Here is a 16,815-nt window from a genome sequence, read left to right as displayed (position 1 = left end):
TCATTTTTTTATGTTAATTTAATACTATATTATTTATTTAAAAATTATGAATTTAGATTATAAATTAGTTACTGTAGTATTAGTTAACACAATATATACTAAATTATTATATTTAATAATAAAATAATTTGATAACTTAATATAGTACTCCGTATTATATGTTTTTTTTCAAATAAGTTTTTATTTAATCATTTGATAATTTAATTATTAGTGTTTTCTTTTTAATGTTATTCTTTCATAGCCGGGTTTTTTTGTTAAATTTCGTATTCAAATTTGAATTGTATGACAAAATAACTATAGTTTTTATGATGAATGATTTGTTTGCGTTATATTTTTTATTTTTTACTTTTTTTCTTAGCTTTTATCCATGTAATATGTTTTTTATATTTTGATTGACAACTACTAGTTAAACTTAGTCACTAGACTCAATATTATGGTTAAAAAATTAACTGTATTAACTATATAATGTTTCAAAAATAAAAATAAATAAAAACTTACTATATTATTTAATACGAAAATAATTGGATGAATCAACTTTTCTTATTTTAGATTATTTAATATATCGTACATCAACTAATTATATTCAGAATTAAGAAAATGAAGAATCGTAAGCTCTATTAACACTATATTTTTTTAGTTAATTATTTTAATATAAGTAAATGAGAAAATATTAAATATATAACTTTAAATTATTAAATATAGGAGTATGAGTTAAGAACATGTGCTTATTTTTTTGATTGAGTTGTAATTCCAGAAATAATAGTAAAAATTTTGAAATGTAAAGGATTAATATTAAAAGTATGAAAATTTTAAAATCAAAATTGCATACTCAATTAATACTATTAAAATCAAAACTGTATCTCAATTAATCTTAAACGGATCAAAACGAATCACATAAAATTTTGATCTATTTAGCAGATTATTTAGACAAATCCTATTAGCGTAATTCTCACATGTATCATGCTCATAACTTGAATTTAAACATGCTTTAGCGCAATTAACACCTAAAACATGTTTGCTACAGAGTAAGCCAATTTACCTCGTTGATTCACTGAAGAATCAAAGATAGCTCGCGCCTTCTCCACGTGAAGATCTTGAGTACTAAACCACGAATCTTCTGACTAGTTCCCGGACTGTAATCTGATATCAGTATGGGCTGATCTCACCAGAATACTAGGACTTGAATAAAGAAGAACGAAACTGCTCACGGAGAGAGCTGAAAATCGTCCCTCAGCTTAAAGGAGAGGGGGACGAAATTTTGATGGAAAATAATGTGTGTTTTTTGTCTCCTTTATTCTCCTATTTATATTAAGTCACATATTGGGCCAGTCAGGGATCTATGGAAGAATTTGGATATGGTCTCCCCCAATTAGCTTCTTACTAATTAAATTGAACCCACAATTTAATATAAGCTTATATTGGAATATTACGAGCAGCCACTAAAGAAGTAATATTGCACTGCCCATCCAAATCCGAAATTACAAGTATTCTGGGTTTCCATTTGTTTGTCATTTATTTCACATGCTTAAGATAGAAACGTCCATTAATTAATTAATTAACATATTATTAACTCCAAGGGTGAACTTAGCAAGAAACGCTTATTTATTATTCATAGAGTAATCAAACTCCAACTAGCTAGGTTCCGAATAATAAAACCTTGTTTCGAGCTTTTCTTGTGGACGTTATCACACAAGACTCACCTCGCGCACGATTCAATATAATAGCAATCCTAACACTGCTAGATATTAGTCACCACTTCCCAATATACCAGGATTCTTGGGTTGCGAAAAATCCGCACCATTTGGTGTAATACCCCGAATTTTTCTACCCTTTTTATTTGTCCTCGTCAGGACGTCGTTTACACAGTTTGAAATTTTTGTTCGCCTTTGCTTCTTTTGTGGAGAGAGTGAATGTACAAATTAGAGCTTAAACAAGTATACCATGAGAAGCCCAAAAAAGATAGTATTTTTATTCTTTCTTTTGAGCCAATTTTGGAGAAGCCCAATTTTTTTTTTCCATGAGAATTAAAGGTAGCGTATCGCCAGTAAGGATCCCCCATTTGAAGGATAGATATTTTTTGGATGAATTAAAGTATGGAGTATACTTTTTATGTTTTCCGGGTAGGGTTTTACTATGGGGTAGTATTTAGATATATATATATATACATGAATTTCAAATTCCATGGTGGCCAATAATACTTATAAATTAGTTTATCTTCAGTATAGTACGGCCAACACACGATTTTTTTTTAATTTTTTTTGTTCCACTAAATCTGGCACTTAGCTCCACCAAATCCGAACAGAATCCAACTCCGCAATTTACAATAATATTCCCACAACTCCACGTTGGAGAATTTGGAATCAACTTCATAGAAAATAGAGAGTTAGAGAGGGGAGAGTTTCTTCAAGTGTAGCATAAGAGATTAGAGAAGAAAGAACTTCGGCGCCGTGTGAACGACAGCAACGAGCTTGTTCAGTTTGGAGATAGAAGAGATGACGATGGAGTGGTCCACGGGCTCAGCGAAGGCGGATAACAGCCAGTGAATACGGAGCCGATGGCTGTCCGGTTCGGCAACAGCTGCCGCGACTCACGGCGGCACTACGATGCGAGAGAACAGAGAGGGAGCACGGTCTCAACACAAGCACACACACTCAATTCAATGAATTAGATAAGAGCAGCGGTGGAGCAAGCGTTATGGCGCTGAGACAGAAATTGAGGTGCAAGGGATGGAGAGTAGACACGGTTTAGAACCGCGACTTCGATGTCGTAGCGTGACGGGCCGAACAACGGTGGACAACAGATTTAATGCTGGAGAATTACACCGAGGCAGTGACAGCCGCGGCAGCGCTGGATGATCAGCGACTTCGGTGGATGGCGATGGCGGCGTGGTTTCGAGCGGATCAGAGCAGCGACGGAGAGGCAGAGGCATCGTGCTGATTTTGGGAAAGATAGAGGGATTGAGAGAAAGAAATTTGGAATTCGCAATTTGGAATTCTTCTGATTGTGAGATGAGAGGGAGACATTGTGGTTCCATAACTTGAGAAGAAAGAAACGATGAATGATGGCAAGGCTTTTTCTCGCTTAAATGAATAAGCTTTACAGACAGTGTTGCCGCTGGACTGTGGTGATAGCGGAGTTCGCAAGTTGGCAACATCAGCGGCAATGATCGACGGGGGAGAAACTTTCTGGATCGAATGGCGACGGGCGGCAGCGAGGCATTTTCGCACGCAGGCGACGCAGTTGCTCTTCGTCGGGAGGAAGACAGAGCGAAATCGTTTGAGATAGAGGATCGAGCAGCACCGGTGGCGGGAATGAAAGTGCAGGCAGCAACGCTGCCACATAACAGACGGACGGCTCTGCAGAGCCGGGATAGGTCTCCGAGAATGAATCGTGGAGGAGGAAAAAAAAGGAGGGAGAGAAGAAACCAAATGTTGAGAAGGAAGAATGAATTAGGCACTGGAGTTCTCTGATTTCGTGAACAAATTTTGGAGAGAGAGAGAGAGTAGGTGACGGATGGGGGAAAGAGAAAGAAAGAAGTGATGGATGACTGAGCAAGGAATTGGGCAATCTTTTTCAAATCTCGTTTTTGGAAGTAAACGTAATGAGAATAAGAGAGGTGAGTATGACCCCTTTTTCCATTTAATATAATTCAAGCAATATTGATAAATAGTAGTACGGGCTAATGATCTAATTAGGAGTGTGGAGCTTGCTTACATGCGTTGAACTAGAATTTGTAAACAAGAATGACAAGAGCTCGGATGGAGTCAATAGAAGGATGAATATGACGTGTGCTAAAGTCATCGAAAATTTAGAAATTCCTAAAAGGGATCGAAGGGTAAGATTTATACATGCATATGCATACACTGTTGAAATTAAATTATATTCTTAAAGTCTAATTTTTGCATATTATGTACTTTTAAAAAGGTTGATTTTTGCATGCTATTTGAGATCGGAATGGAAAGACGAATTGCGGATTTTAAGCGAACGAGGTGGGCTTTCTTTTAAATAAGGATTATGTCCTAAGTATATTTATTTCTGCGAAATATGTTTGTCATGCCATATTTTTGTGTTGCTATGGGACCTATCTGAAGTGGCTTTTGCCATGTATGGTTAATCGAATTCGGGTCTGACTAGGGAGTGAGTCCCTACTCAGGCTAGTGTACACCCCGTAGATCGTGCGCTATCTCTTTGAGTTGGCCGGTCTAGCGGCTTGGAATGTGGCCACATTCCTTGTCATGTATGTTCAGATATGGTACGGTGATGTAGATGATGTTGAGGTTGATGTTGATGATGATGTTGGTGAAATGTTTTAGTGACTCGGGCCCTTTCAAAGTTAAAACCCCGAGATCACTCGTTAATGGCATGATAAATATTTTTATTGAAAATGTTTTCGGCATGAGTCCACTGAGTGCATCAAGTACTCAGCCCTGCTTTTTTTTTCTATGTGCAGGTTGAGCGGTGACGAGCGCGGTGGGTGTTGAGCATAAAAGTGAAGAATGTCTTTTAAATGTTCAGAATATGTTATGTCTTCATACATAACATTATTCTACTCTCGAATGCTTCCGCTAAAAGTTGTTATTTTGATTTCATGTATTGTTGAGATAGTAATCCCTTTGAGTTGTCAATTGTTGAGATAATACTCTGATTTTTATTCGAGCTATTACCATTTGTTTCGAGCTATGGTCGATTTGTGTTGTTTCCCCTTTCTTCCCCGCTTCTTTAATCCTCCCCTAGTCGCGATCAACCGTGTTTTCTATTCTTAGAAAAAGCGGGCGTGACAGAGTGGTATTAGAGCAATTTTTCTTTCCGCTCTGGACCCGAGAGTCTTTTTCAGTCTTAGTCTAGATTCGATTCGCTAGACTAAAATAAGGTTAAATTTGAAAGGCTCAACATCCCGCTTCGCCACGCTCAACCAAGAAATAGGTAATATATTTTTATGTGAAAATTTTCATGAGAAAGTTTTGGAGAAAGGAAGACGAGAAAATTTTTGAGAAAAAAAAGAGGATAAAATTTTTATAAGAAGGAGGAAGTAGAATCTTTCTGTGAGGGATTGATTTTGAGTTGGGAAGAGTATTTGCTGATGTTTGAGAAAAGAACGAGTTTTGATGAGGGACGATGGATTGTTTGTTTTTACATGAAAGATGAAAGTTGATGTTCAAGTATGTTTTGAGTTTTGAGTTAAAACTTGTACGCCAAAGTTGAAAGTGAGATATTGAAATTTTTGGGAAAGGTGTGAGTTTTGAAAGTAGATGTGAAATGTGAAGGCGTTGTGTTTTGGGAAGCGAAATGTTGTGTATTATACTTGTTATTTGAAGTTTGAATGACTTTAAATGTGATATTTGTTGATCTATGAGGTGGTGAAATGTGTTGTGAACTTAGAGTGCCTAAGACTAAGCTAGATGGAACGTGCGCGAACCATAGTAGTAAGTTGACAATTTATCTATTGCTTTCCCGAGCGATGAAAACGAACGAGAATGGAAAGTGGGGCGAAATTTCTAAATTATCGAGATATGAAACGAGAGGATCGAGATAGAGGATGGACACCGGTGGACCATGAAACTTTTTCTATTTCTTGGAACTACGCAAAACTTTAGAGCAAGCTATGTGTGAACCAATTTATCTCTAATTGGATAATTAGTATTTCCTATAGTTTTCCTTAAATGATAAGAACAACAGAAATATGATTAAGATCTCAAGAAGAGAAGGATAGTGAGGACTAAATGAAGTTTCAAATGTGCAAGGGGTCGAGACAAGAAGATTTGTTAGACGATGTATCATTGCAATGACGAGAGATCGTAATCACAATTTAAATTAGTATAATCTATCTTGCGTGATTTCCTAAAAGTAGCAACACGATGGAGACGACCTTTATTGGAGGCAGAGAAGCACACCGATGATTAAAATGTTTTACGAGAATGATTGTTATAATATGCAATAATATTATGAAGATATGGCTTTTGACTGACTACAATTATTTTGTTGTAATGACGTGATGAATATCAACTTGGAATCCATGGTTTCTTAGAACGATGTTACCATGTTTGGCCTCAGAAAGACGAGCGAATGAGTGCGACCTTCGTAGCTAGAATGAACGATTTTAAATCAACAGTACTTACTTGGATTCTAAGTTCTTTTCGATACGTATTGAATAACCGTGGGCCCTTGTCTATTTAAACACCTTGGTTGACTCATGCTTTGCAAGTAGTGCCCATTATTTCTCTTCCTATATCGAGTCATGACTCACTTTCATTTCTTGAAAATTGGTGCTTACCTTTGTATCTTTGGACATCTTGATTAGTAGTCTTCTTTGATTCGTCTTTCGTAAGGACAATATTTTGACCTTATGAGCTTCCGTCATTGAACTTCATTCCTAAAGTTGTTTGCAGTTATGACCTTCAGTATGATCACATCTCCCATACATGTTTCTTCAAATGATGGAATATTCTTCTTGGAACTTTTGTACACCTTTTTATTTCGTAACTATGCATACAACAAGTTCTTCCTTGCAGAAGTGAAATTCTTTTTAGCTCAATTTCACTTCATATATTGTTTCATGCTCAATGATTTTTTCTTTCTGTAACACCAAGTTAAGGCTATCGTGTTCTCTTTTTCCTTAACGTGTTTGATCTAGCTGATTTTCCTAAAAAGTTCACTTTATGTTGGTACCAAACCGGTGAATCCATTGATGTGATTTCATTATTCAATAACCTGATATCGTCGAATCATGATCAGTGCTACTTTATGACATTTGTCTATGCTTCTAAATCCTCCCACGATTGACCATCTCATGTCATGACATGTTTGAACCATCATTCATTGATGCCGAAATTTTGCAAATTTGATTTGACAATTGAAATATCTTATTTGGCAGCCTACTATGCAATTTGAGACTTAATTCAGTTTCATCATGTTTTCAAGACCTATCTCGTATTCTTTCGAGCTCTCATCAGAAGTAAAGTCTCAAGCTCTATGAGTTTATTTGAAACCTTAATTCTCAGAATGAAGATGATAAGTTCAATGGAACTTAGACCCTGCTTTATTTTTCTTCAAACCAATTTTTGCAAGTTAGTGATGAGATCTAAAATAGTTGAGCTAGAAATGTTGTTCTTGTTTTCTTGATTAATTATGTTGTCTTTCTGATTGAGACACTTTCAGCAGTGTTGATACAATTTTGAAATCAGTTCACATCCAAGTAAGACTGCTTGATCAATTTTCGAGTTCTTGATACTAGACTTGGAGGAAAGGGTGAGGTTGTGCTTTTCGAATGCACACGGGGGAATAAGTTTCTATAATCAGACATGCGTAAAAGTGATATACCAACTAGAGGCATCGATATAACCAAGAACACGAAGTGTTAAATTTTCAGCTATGGTTATTAATATTAAAGCGATACGAGGAAACTGCTTGAAAATTGGATTACAAGTTCATGGAGAAATATTTTATTCGAATGATATAATCAAATTTCGGGAAGAAATTTTTGTTAAGATGGGTAGATTGTAATACCCCGAATTTTTCTACCCTTTTTATTTGTCCTCGTCAGGACGTCGTTTACACAGTTTGAAATTTTTGTTCGCCTTTGCTTCTTTTGTGGAGAGAGTGAATGTACAAATTAGAGCTTAAACAAGTATACCATGAGAAGCCCAAAAAAGATAGTATTTTTATTCTTTCTTTTGAGCCAATTTTGGAGAAGCCCAATTTTTTTTTTCCATGAGAATTAAAGGTAGCATATCGCCAGTAAGGATCCCCCATTTGAAGGATAGATTTTTTTTGGATGAATTAAAGTATGGAGTATACTTTTTATGTTTTCCGGGTAGGGTTTTACTATAGTTTAAGGGGTAGTATTTAGATATATATATATACATGAATTTCAAATTCCATGGTGGCCAATAATACTTATAAATTAGTTTATCTTCAGTATAGTACGGCCAACACACGATTTTTTTTTAATTTTTTTTGTTCCACTAAATCTGGCACTTAGCTCCACCAAATCCGAACAGAATCCAACTCCGCAATTTACAATAATATTCCCACAACTCCACGTTGGAGAATTTGGAATCAACTTCATAGAAAATAGAGAGTTAGAGAGGGGAGAGTTTCTTCAAGTGTAGCATAAGAGATTAGAGAAGAAAGAACTTCGGCGCCGTGTGAACGACAGCAACGAGCTTGTTCAGTTTGGAGATAGAAGAGATGACGATGGAGTGGTCCACGGGCTCAGCGAAGGCGGATAACAGCCAGTGAATACGGAGCCGATGGCTGTCCGGTTCGGCAACAGCTGCCGCGACTCACGGCGGCACTACGATGCGAGAGAACAGAGAGAGAGCGCGGTCTCAACACAAGCACACACACTCAATTCAATGAATTAGATAAGAGCAGCGGTGGAGCAAGCGTTATGGCGCTGAGACAGAAATTGAGGTGCAAGGGATGGAGAGTAGACACGGTTTAGAACCGCGACTTCGATGTCGTAGCGTGACGGGCCGAACAACGGTGGACAACAGATTTAATGCTGGAGAATTACACCGAGGCAGTGACAGCCGCGGCAGCGCTGGATGATCAGCGACTTCGGTGGATGGCGATGGCGGCGTGGTTTCGAGCGGATCAGAGCAGCGACGGAGAGGCAGAGGCATCGTGCTGATTTTGGGAAAGATAGAGGGATTGAGAGAAAGAAATTTGGAATTCGCAATTTGGAATTCTTCTGATTGTGAGATGAGAGGGAGACATTGTGGTTCCATAACTTGAGAAGAAAGAGACGATGAATGATGGCAAGGCTTTTTCTCGCTTAAATGAATAAGCTTTACAGACAGTGTTGCCGCTGGACTGTGGTGATAGCGGAGTTCGCAAGTTGGCAACATCAGCGGCAATGATCGACGGGGGAGAAACTTTCCGGATCGAATGGCGACGGGCGGCAGCGAGGCATTGTCGCACGCAGGCGACGCAGTTGCTCTTCGTCGGGAGGAAGACAGAGCGAAATCGTTTGAGATAGAGGATCGAGCAGCACCGGTGGCGGGAATGAAAGTGCAGGCAGCAACGCTGCCACATAACAGACGGACGGCTCTGCAGAGCCGGGATAGGTCTCCGAGAATGAATCGTGGAGGAGGAAAAAAAAGGAGGGAGAGAAGAAACCAAATGTTGAGAATGAAGAAAGAATTAGGCACTGGAGTTCTCTGATTTTGTGAACAAATTTTGGAGAGAGAGAGAGAGTAGGTGACGGATGGGGGAAAGAGAAAGAAAGAAGTGATGGATGACTGAGCAAGGAATTGGGCAATCTTTTTCAAATCTCGTTTTTGGAAGTAAACGTAATGAGAATAAGAGAGGTGAGTATGACCCCTTTTTCCATTTAATATAATTCAAGCAATATTGATAAATAGTAGTACGGGCTAATGATCTAATTAGGAGTGTGGCGCTTGCTTACATGCGTTGAACTAGAATTTGTAAACAAGAATGACGAGAGCTCGGATGGAGTCAATAGAAGGATGAATATGACGTGTGCTAAAGTCATCGAAAATTTAGAAATTCCTAAAAGGGATCGAAGGGTAAGATTTATACATGCATATGCATACACTGTTGAAATTAAATTATATTCTTAAAGTCTAATTTTTGCATATTATGTACTTTTAAAAAGGTTGATTTTTGCATGCTATTTGAGATCGGAATGGAAAGACGAATTGCGGATTTTAAGCGAACGAGGTGGGCTTTCTTTTAAATAAGGATTATGTCCTAAGTATATTTATTTCTGCGAAATATGTTTGTCATGCCATATTTTTGTGTTGCTATGGGACCTATCTGAAGTGGCTTTTGCCATGTATGGTTAATCGAATTCGGGTCTGACTAGGGAGTGAGTCCCTACTCAGGCTAGTGTACACCCCGTAGATCGTGCGCTATCTCTTTGAGTTGGCCGGTCTAGTAGCTTGGAATGTGGCCACATTCCTTGTCATGTATGTTCAGATATGGTATGGTGATGTAGATGATGTTGAGGTTGATGTTGATGATGATGTTGGTGAAATGTTTTAGTGACTCGGGCCCTTTCAAAGTTAAAACCCCGAGATCACTCGTTAATGGCATGATAAATATTTTTATTTAAAATGTTTTCGGCATGAGTCCACTGAGTGCATCAAGTACTCAACCCTGCTTTTTTTTTCTATGTGCAGGTTGAGCGGTGACGAGCGGTGGGTGTTGAGCATAAAAGTGAAGAATGTCTTTTAAATGTTCAGAATATGTTATGTCTTCATACATAACATTATTCTACTCTCGAATGCTTCCGCTAAAAGTTGTTATTTTGATTTCATGTATTGTTGAGATAGTAATCCCTTTGAGTTGTCAATTGTTGAGATGATACTCTGATTTTTATTCGAGCTATTACCATTTGTTTCGAGCTATGGTCGATTTGTGTTGTTTCCCCTTTCTTCCCCGCTTCTTTAATCCTCCCCTAGTTGCGATCAACCGTGTTTTCTATTCTTAGAAAAAGCGGGCGTGACATTTGGTAAGTCAAAGTAGTGCATAATCAATACTGTATGCTCAATGCTAACGTACATTGATTAAGAAATTAATTATCAAGACCTCGTCTTTCAGTAGATAGCATAAAGACTCGTCTTGCTGTTAGATCCAATTCAGTGTTATACCACACCAACGTCATCTTATTTCAGTAAGGCTTAGAAATATGCGGACTAACATTGCAACCTTTCACGATAGGTAGTCTAGGTCTATCTAGGTTGTGAGATTCTTATTTTTCTTTGTTCAGAACTGATCGTGTTACCTTAAAGTGGACGACGCCCACAACTGGTCTACTAAACAAAGACTTAGACTTTGTTACGTTGCTCATACATTTAAATATGCAATAAGCATCCATTAAATGTAAAATATAACAACATTATGCCAAAACTAATCTGTTGCATCCATTGGAAAATAGAATATAGAGTTTTACAGTATTCAATCACTCGAAAGGTGATTTCTAGTATACAAACTCTAACATTTTTAATATTTTAAAATTGACTGTTTTACTATTATATTTTTAATTTTTAGCAAAAAAATGGTAAAATTGACAAACATTTTCTTATCCTTTTCATTCTTTAATTTCAGAAAATTATATAAAAAAAAAGGAATATGCGGAAAGAAATTTAGAACTTAAACGTATGGTCAATGCCAAAAGTTGTGGATCTTAATTACTTCCATAATCAAATTAATCTTATGAAGATTAATGAATACGACTTCCATATATAAATACAAGGGCAACAAAGTACATATACAAAATATAAGTTTAATTAAAAATAAAATGTAATGTAAAATTACTATTTGAACCCAATTATGGCATTGTCATTATGTCTCTAAATCATTTTTCTTTTAATTATCCCATTCCATAGATAATATATAACTGTTAATGGAGAATGAATTTTATTTTATTAAAAAAATTAAGATTAAAAAATACATACTCCGGAAGCCTTGTGGGCATATGGAGTGGTATATAATTGGTTTATTTTGAAATGTAGTGACATAACATAATCTTCCCATTGTCTTATTCGTCCCATCATCTTATCAATAATTTTATTATTTTATTAATATTTATTACAATAAAAATTAATATAATAAAATATGATTAACATTTCTCACAAGAAAATAAAATCTAAAAATACTACATATATCACTCGATTGAGGAACCATTATATCGCCAAAAAAATCTTAGACTGAACACATGCCATTACATCCAAGCTCCTAGAAACACTATTTAAATGATTCCACATGTTTGTCTCTCTATCCCAGTGGAAAGGTAATTAAACCTAAGTTCCAAAAGACACCTTATTGATTCATTAGACACGTCGTATTATGGTAAAGTCTTGAATCTACGGGTTAATCCACATAACATGGTGGAGTTACTTGGGCCATCCGCAATGGGCGGACGATGGAACGCCCGATGGCGCGCATCGTTCGCGCCCGCCATCGTCCGCCCCATTGCGGGTGCATGACATAGGACGCGGACGATCGTCGCGCCCTATACTAAGGGCGCGGAGTATAGCGCGGACGATGTCCATCGTCCGAGCCATCGTCCGCCCCATTGCTGCCTACGCGGACGATGGCCGCGGACGATAGGCCATCGGCCGCCCCACTGTGGGCTACGCGGACAATGGTCGCGGACGATGGCACGCGTTTTTGATTTTCTATTTAAATCTTGTTTCTCATTCATTTGTACATACGAACATATCGACTATCTCTTTACATATTCTCTCTCAACATCCAACCAAAATGAATCTCGGCGACGACACCAATAGTTCTAATTCGTCTGAGTCCGGTAGTTCGACGTCAGAAGCATTAGATGCAGCCGTTGAAGAGGCCATGGCGGCATGCTATGCGGCAATGCAGCGCGAGGAGGAGGCGGCGGCAGCGGCGGCTGAGCAAGTCCATAGGCCTATTCGACATAGGACGTATGTCCGACGCGACCACCCGAAAGCTCACAGACGTCTGGTTGAAGACTATTTTGCCGATCAACCACGATGGAGCCCGACTGTTTTCCGCCGCCGGTTTAGAAGTGTGGGCTCGTAACCGCCGTCGCTGAGTTTGCTTTTTTTTTTATTCGCATTGTAATGTATTAATTTTTATTAAATGAAATGAAGTTTTTGAAATTCGTATTTTAATTTATTAGTTTTTTTAAATTCGTATGGATTTTGTAAATATTAAAAAAATGATGATGTGACGCGTCTTAGGGCGCTCCACTGCAGGTGGGGAGATAGGAGGATAAAACTGATGACGTGGCGCGCCATAGGGCGCCCCACTGCTGATGCCTTTAACACTTCCTAAAATCTCATGTCACTAAAAAAATGTGGTCATCTTAAGTGGGACAGATGGAGTAGTTAATTTCCCTTGCACTTTAAGCCTATTGTATTTCAAGTCAATACACATTCCACAAACATATCGAACAATATGCGATCATGCAACATTAAATCCAAATTCTTGATTGTCTATATGTATTGACTTGAAATCTCTTCAGGATTAACTCCTTTTCCTCTGCCAACATAAACTCTTTTTTTGCTTGAACAAGTTCAGACATTTCCTTTCCACCATTAAAAATAATTACTAAAACCAGTAGCCATTCACTACATACAATTTGATATGATCTTAAAGGGGAGTGATATGGTTTGCTGATGTTAAAGGGGAGTGATATGGTTTGCATTGTAAATTGATATGATCATTTGATTTTAATAATATCGCTTTTAATTTTCAGGCGTAAACAGACATCAATATTATGCTAATAATATCCTTTTAGAATAAAATAAAAGCAAACTTGAAAATACTTCAGCAACATCTAACATAAGCAAAATTCGTTAATTGAATGTTGATATCCAAATGATAATACAGATTCTTAGTTGTTATTTTAGATAAAATTCTCATTTAATCACATTCCTCTGTGTATATATACAATCATTCAAATTTAAAAGTTGTTTTTCTATTTATTAAAAAGTATAACAATATTGCAACATAATACCATGTACCATCAAATTGCAAATATGGAAAAGTTGGATGAAAATTGGTAAAATTAAAATAAAAGAATGAAATTGCTAAAATGAGCAAAAGGGGGTGATTATTTTGAAATGAAATCCTAAATTACACACAATCGATGTGACAAGGTTCAATAAGATTTACTGATATTTATATATATAGAGGAGACTAGTTGTGACAACCTAGGATGGCTTCCTCCTCAATTATTCTCAGCATGTGGTGCACTGCCCCGGCTATGTCGTCTGCTGAATTGAGTTGGCATCCCTCTTCCACCTATAAACAAACAACCAAAACAATAGTATTTCATTATCATTTTCATTTATTCACCCCAAATAAAGTTGCACTAAATTTTTAAGGATAAAGACAACAACAATGTACTCATATATAGAAAAACACCCATTAAAGTAATAAGGAAAAAATTCCGTTTTCTGCTATCACAGCACATGGACATTTCAAATCATCAATTCCCAAAACACCCTCATGGAAAAGCAGTAATTACAGGCAGTAGAATCTTTTGAACAGTGGTGCAGAAAAAAAGTAGATTCCTTTGCATGGTGAGGTCATTTTGGACAGTCCCAATTTTGTTAATGCAATGGCATAATAAGAACAAAAATGGTGAAATGTGAGGATAGGTTAGGGACCAAGTTAATTTTGAATAATTGGCGTGGTGTGTGAGGGCATGATGGCCTAATTAACGAATCGAGACAAGAACATTATTTTGTTGGATGGTAGAGACAAATAAAATGCATCCACACCACACATTATAATTATTATAGTTATTATACCTTAGCGCTGATGGAGTATAGCACGAGTGATTCGAGTGTGGTGATGTTGAGGTGGAGGATTGTGAGGAAGATTGATTGGAATGAGGCCACTAATTTGGAGAGCTGCCGGAGACGCCTCCGCGATAAAACTCGAATGCTGGCGTGTGTCTCGATTAAGGTTACTTCTATGTCCGCGATGGCGGCAGAGGTTTGAGATGTGTATTTGTTGCTTAGTTGGCTGAATTGTGGGTATGCAAAGAATTGTGTAAAAGGGCTATTGTTTTGGGTTTGGGTTTGGGTTTGGTTTTCATTTTCATCATTTGTGGCATTCTTCTTATCCAATAATGCATACTTCTTGGCTTCTAGTGACTGCACAATGTGCTCTAGCTCCTTCACAAATTCAATTGCACCACCAACAATTGAGGCTTGGTCACCCTGCATATACCAAAAAACAAAATTCAAATTAAATAGTAACTAAAATAGTACTACTACTAATTGTACTTGAATTATTAAAAGTTGAGGAGATGAGAATGGGATTTTAGTAGGACAGAGACAATAAGAGGACATGGGGCTGGGGGAGGTTGAGGGCGTTACGTCACTATATTCTGTTCTTTCAGAAACATCAGCAAGAAGAGCTAAATTAAATGCATCACATTACTAAATTATTTTCAAGAGATGCATTGCTACAACACAACACCTGCTGTAATAGAGCAGCATCTCATATAGGTGCCTAATTTTTCAATTATATATATATATATATAGGTGAAGAAATAATTTGTCACATCTGCTTGGCTTATACTCGGAGGAGAACAAAGACAGCAACATATGTCCAAAACAGACAGAGGTGAATTAATGAAGAAGATGAGTGCAAGAACTATTTTAGAATCAAATTGTAAAATCTTGTGAGTTTTTTTTTTTCCTTTTTCTTTTTGATAGAAAATTAAACAGTGGAAATCAAAATCACATCATTATCATGAAGTAATTAAAAAGGAATTTGGGCTCTTCTCTGAAATAATTAATTTTGAATTAAAAAGATAAGTGTAAAATAAAATTCTTACTCGTTGAACATAAGATTCGGGCATGAGAGAGCGCAAGACGGCGAGATGCTCATTCATTTGCTTTCGGCGGTTTCTTTCAACGGCAATGTGAGTCATTCTCTGATTTTCGGCTTCCTCTTTGTTCTTGCAAACCTTTGGCCTCCTCCGCCGCTTCTTGCGCCACTGCGCCGCCGTCTCCGGCGGCTGCGGCGGCGACATGGAGGAGCAGCTGCCGAGCTCGGGAGGGCTGGCTTCATTGAATGGGGTTGTGTCAAACATGATGAAGTTGAGAAGCTCATTTGAAGAGAGTGCTTCAAGAGCCATTCTCTCTCTCTCTCTCTCTCTCTCTCTCTCTCTCACACACACACACACACACACTCAATTTCTCTTAATTTGCTAGTAATATTTGAGGTGTTGCTTTCATCTTTATACCACAGATTTGAGAGCCCCAATACTATTGACTCTTGTTATATTATAAAGGCTTCAATCATTTTATTGTCTTCTTCAACTTTTGAGAAAGAGAGAGGGAGAAGGGGTTCTTTCCTTTTTCACCAACTTTTTGATGCAGAAAGGCACAACATCTATAGTGTCATCTCACGTGCATGATATCCTAAAGCTTATTCTAATTTTTTAATTAATGTTGGAGATAGAGATTTTAGTGCATTCCGAAATTCATAGGCCGATTTCAATAACCAACTAAATTTGGCGAAGGGTTAGAATTGAAAATTTATAGACCAATAAAATTATGCACCGATTAGTATGCAATTCGAGTATGCCAACTCGGAATCCAATAGCTAGTCCCATGTGCAACTATTGCATGGTGTTCTATCTTATTTTGTAACGGATTTATCAAAAATCATTCATGTAAATTGTCATATTCCCTCTAACACAAATAAATCGTAATATTTCTTTTGGACATACATAATTTAAAAATTAATTTTAGTAAATTATGTTGAGATATGGTAAGATAAGAAGATAATAAAGTAGACAAGTTAAGAGAAAATGATTATGTAAGAGAATAAAGTAATTGAGGTTAGAATAGTTGATTTTAGGGTAAAATATAAATGATTTATTTAACTTAGGATGTCTTAAAAAGATATATAAATCGGTTAATTTGAAACTGATGTGGTATCTTTTAAAAAAATACTATACTACTAATATTACTTGATTTTGTTTGGTTTATGTTTGTCTGAAAATATCTTTAGTTTTTTTATATGCTTTTATATTATATACAATAGGCTATTCATGAATAGAAAATACACAGACTATTTTAATTAATATTTAGGTTTTACTTAATAAAACTCGAATATTTAGGACTAAGGTTGAAAATCTATAATTTAATAAAATTCTTAATCAATTAACACGCATATGATTAATTGGTAACCTGAGTAGGATTACATGTAAAATGATTACATTTTTTAATAGCAAAAGCAGAATTATCCTTAGTAGGATTAAATATTAAAAAGCGACACTTGACCTAGATTTAAATTTTAACCTTATCTGAACATATAAAGATATAAAATAGAAAAGTT

The 16,815-nt window shown here is 36.7% G+C and overlaps 3 protein-coding genes across 4 annotated transcripts; 2 read left to right on the top strand and 1 right to left on the bottom strand.

Moving 5' to 3' along the window:
• The first annotated feature begins 2,240 nt into the window (after positions 1-2,240).
• On the top strand, positions 2,241-4,680 carry LOC121770726. Its single transcript, XM_042167487.1, has 4 exons — positions 2,241-3,616; positions 3,696-3,835; positions 3,925-3,989; positions 4,451-4,680. Exons 1-4 carry the CDS (start codon positions 3,544-3,546, stop codon positions 4,479-4,481), a joined length of 309 nt encoding a protein of 102 aa, XP_042023421.1. The 5' UTR covers positions 2,241-3,543; the 3' UTR covers positions 4,482-4,680.
• A 3,236-nt stretch (positions 4,681-7,916) lies between these two features.
• LOC121770746 lies at positions 7,917-10,373 on the top strand. Of its 2 annotated transcripts, none has more exons than XM_042167515.1 (4): positions 7,917-9,311; positions 9,424-9,530; positions 9,620-9,684; positions 10,146-10,373. In XM_042167515.1, the coding sequence occupies exons 1-4, from the start codon at positions 9,239-9,241 to the stop codon at positions 10,198-10,200; spliced, it is 300 nt and encodes a 99-aa protein (XP_042023449.1). In that variant the 5' UTR covers positions 7,917-9,238; the 3' UTR covers positions 10,201-10,373. The 2 variants fall into 2 exon arrangements, with proteins under 2 accessions (XP_042023449.1, XP_042023448.1); XM_042167514.1 differs by having other exon boundaries at positions 9,391-9,530.
• Positions 10,374-13,547: 3,174 nt separating this feature from the next.
• Positions 13,548-15,807, bottom strand: LOC121769932 (transcription factor bHLH71-like). The gene is made up of 3 exons (XM_042166716.1): positions 15,305-15,807; positions 14,268-14,681; positions 13,548-13,755 (listed from the first exon to the last, which is right to left on the bottom strand). The coding sequence occupies exons 1-3, from the start codon at positions 15,605-15,607 to the stop codon at positions 13,651-13,653; spliced, it is 822 nt and encodes a 273-aa protein (XP_042022650.1). The 5' UTR covers positions 15,608-15,807; the 3' UTR covers positions 13,548-13,650.
• Between the last annotated feature and the right edge of the window lie 1,008 nt (positions 15,808-16,815).

The sequence above is a fragment of the Salvia splendens genome, chromosome 16 (genome assembly GCF_004379255.2).
Source record: "Salvia splendens isolate huo1 chromosome 16, SspV2, whole genome shotgun sequence".
NCBI classification, from domain to species: Eukaryota; Viridiplantae; Streptophyta; class Magnoliopsida; order Lamiales; family Lamiaceae; genus Salvia; species Salvia splendens.
The sequence above is the reverse complement of the archived record's forward strand: the minus strand, read 5'-3'. Positions and strand labels throughout refer to the sequence as shown.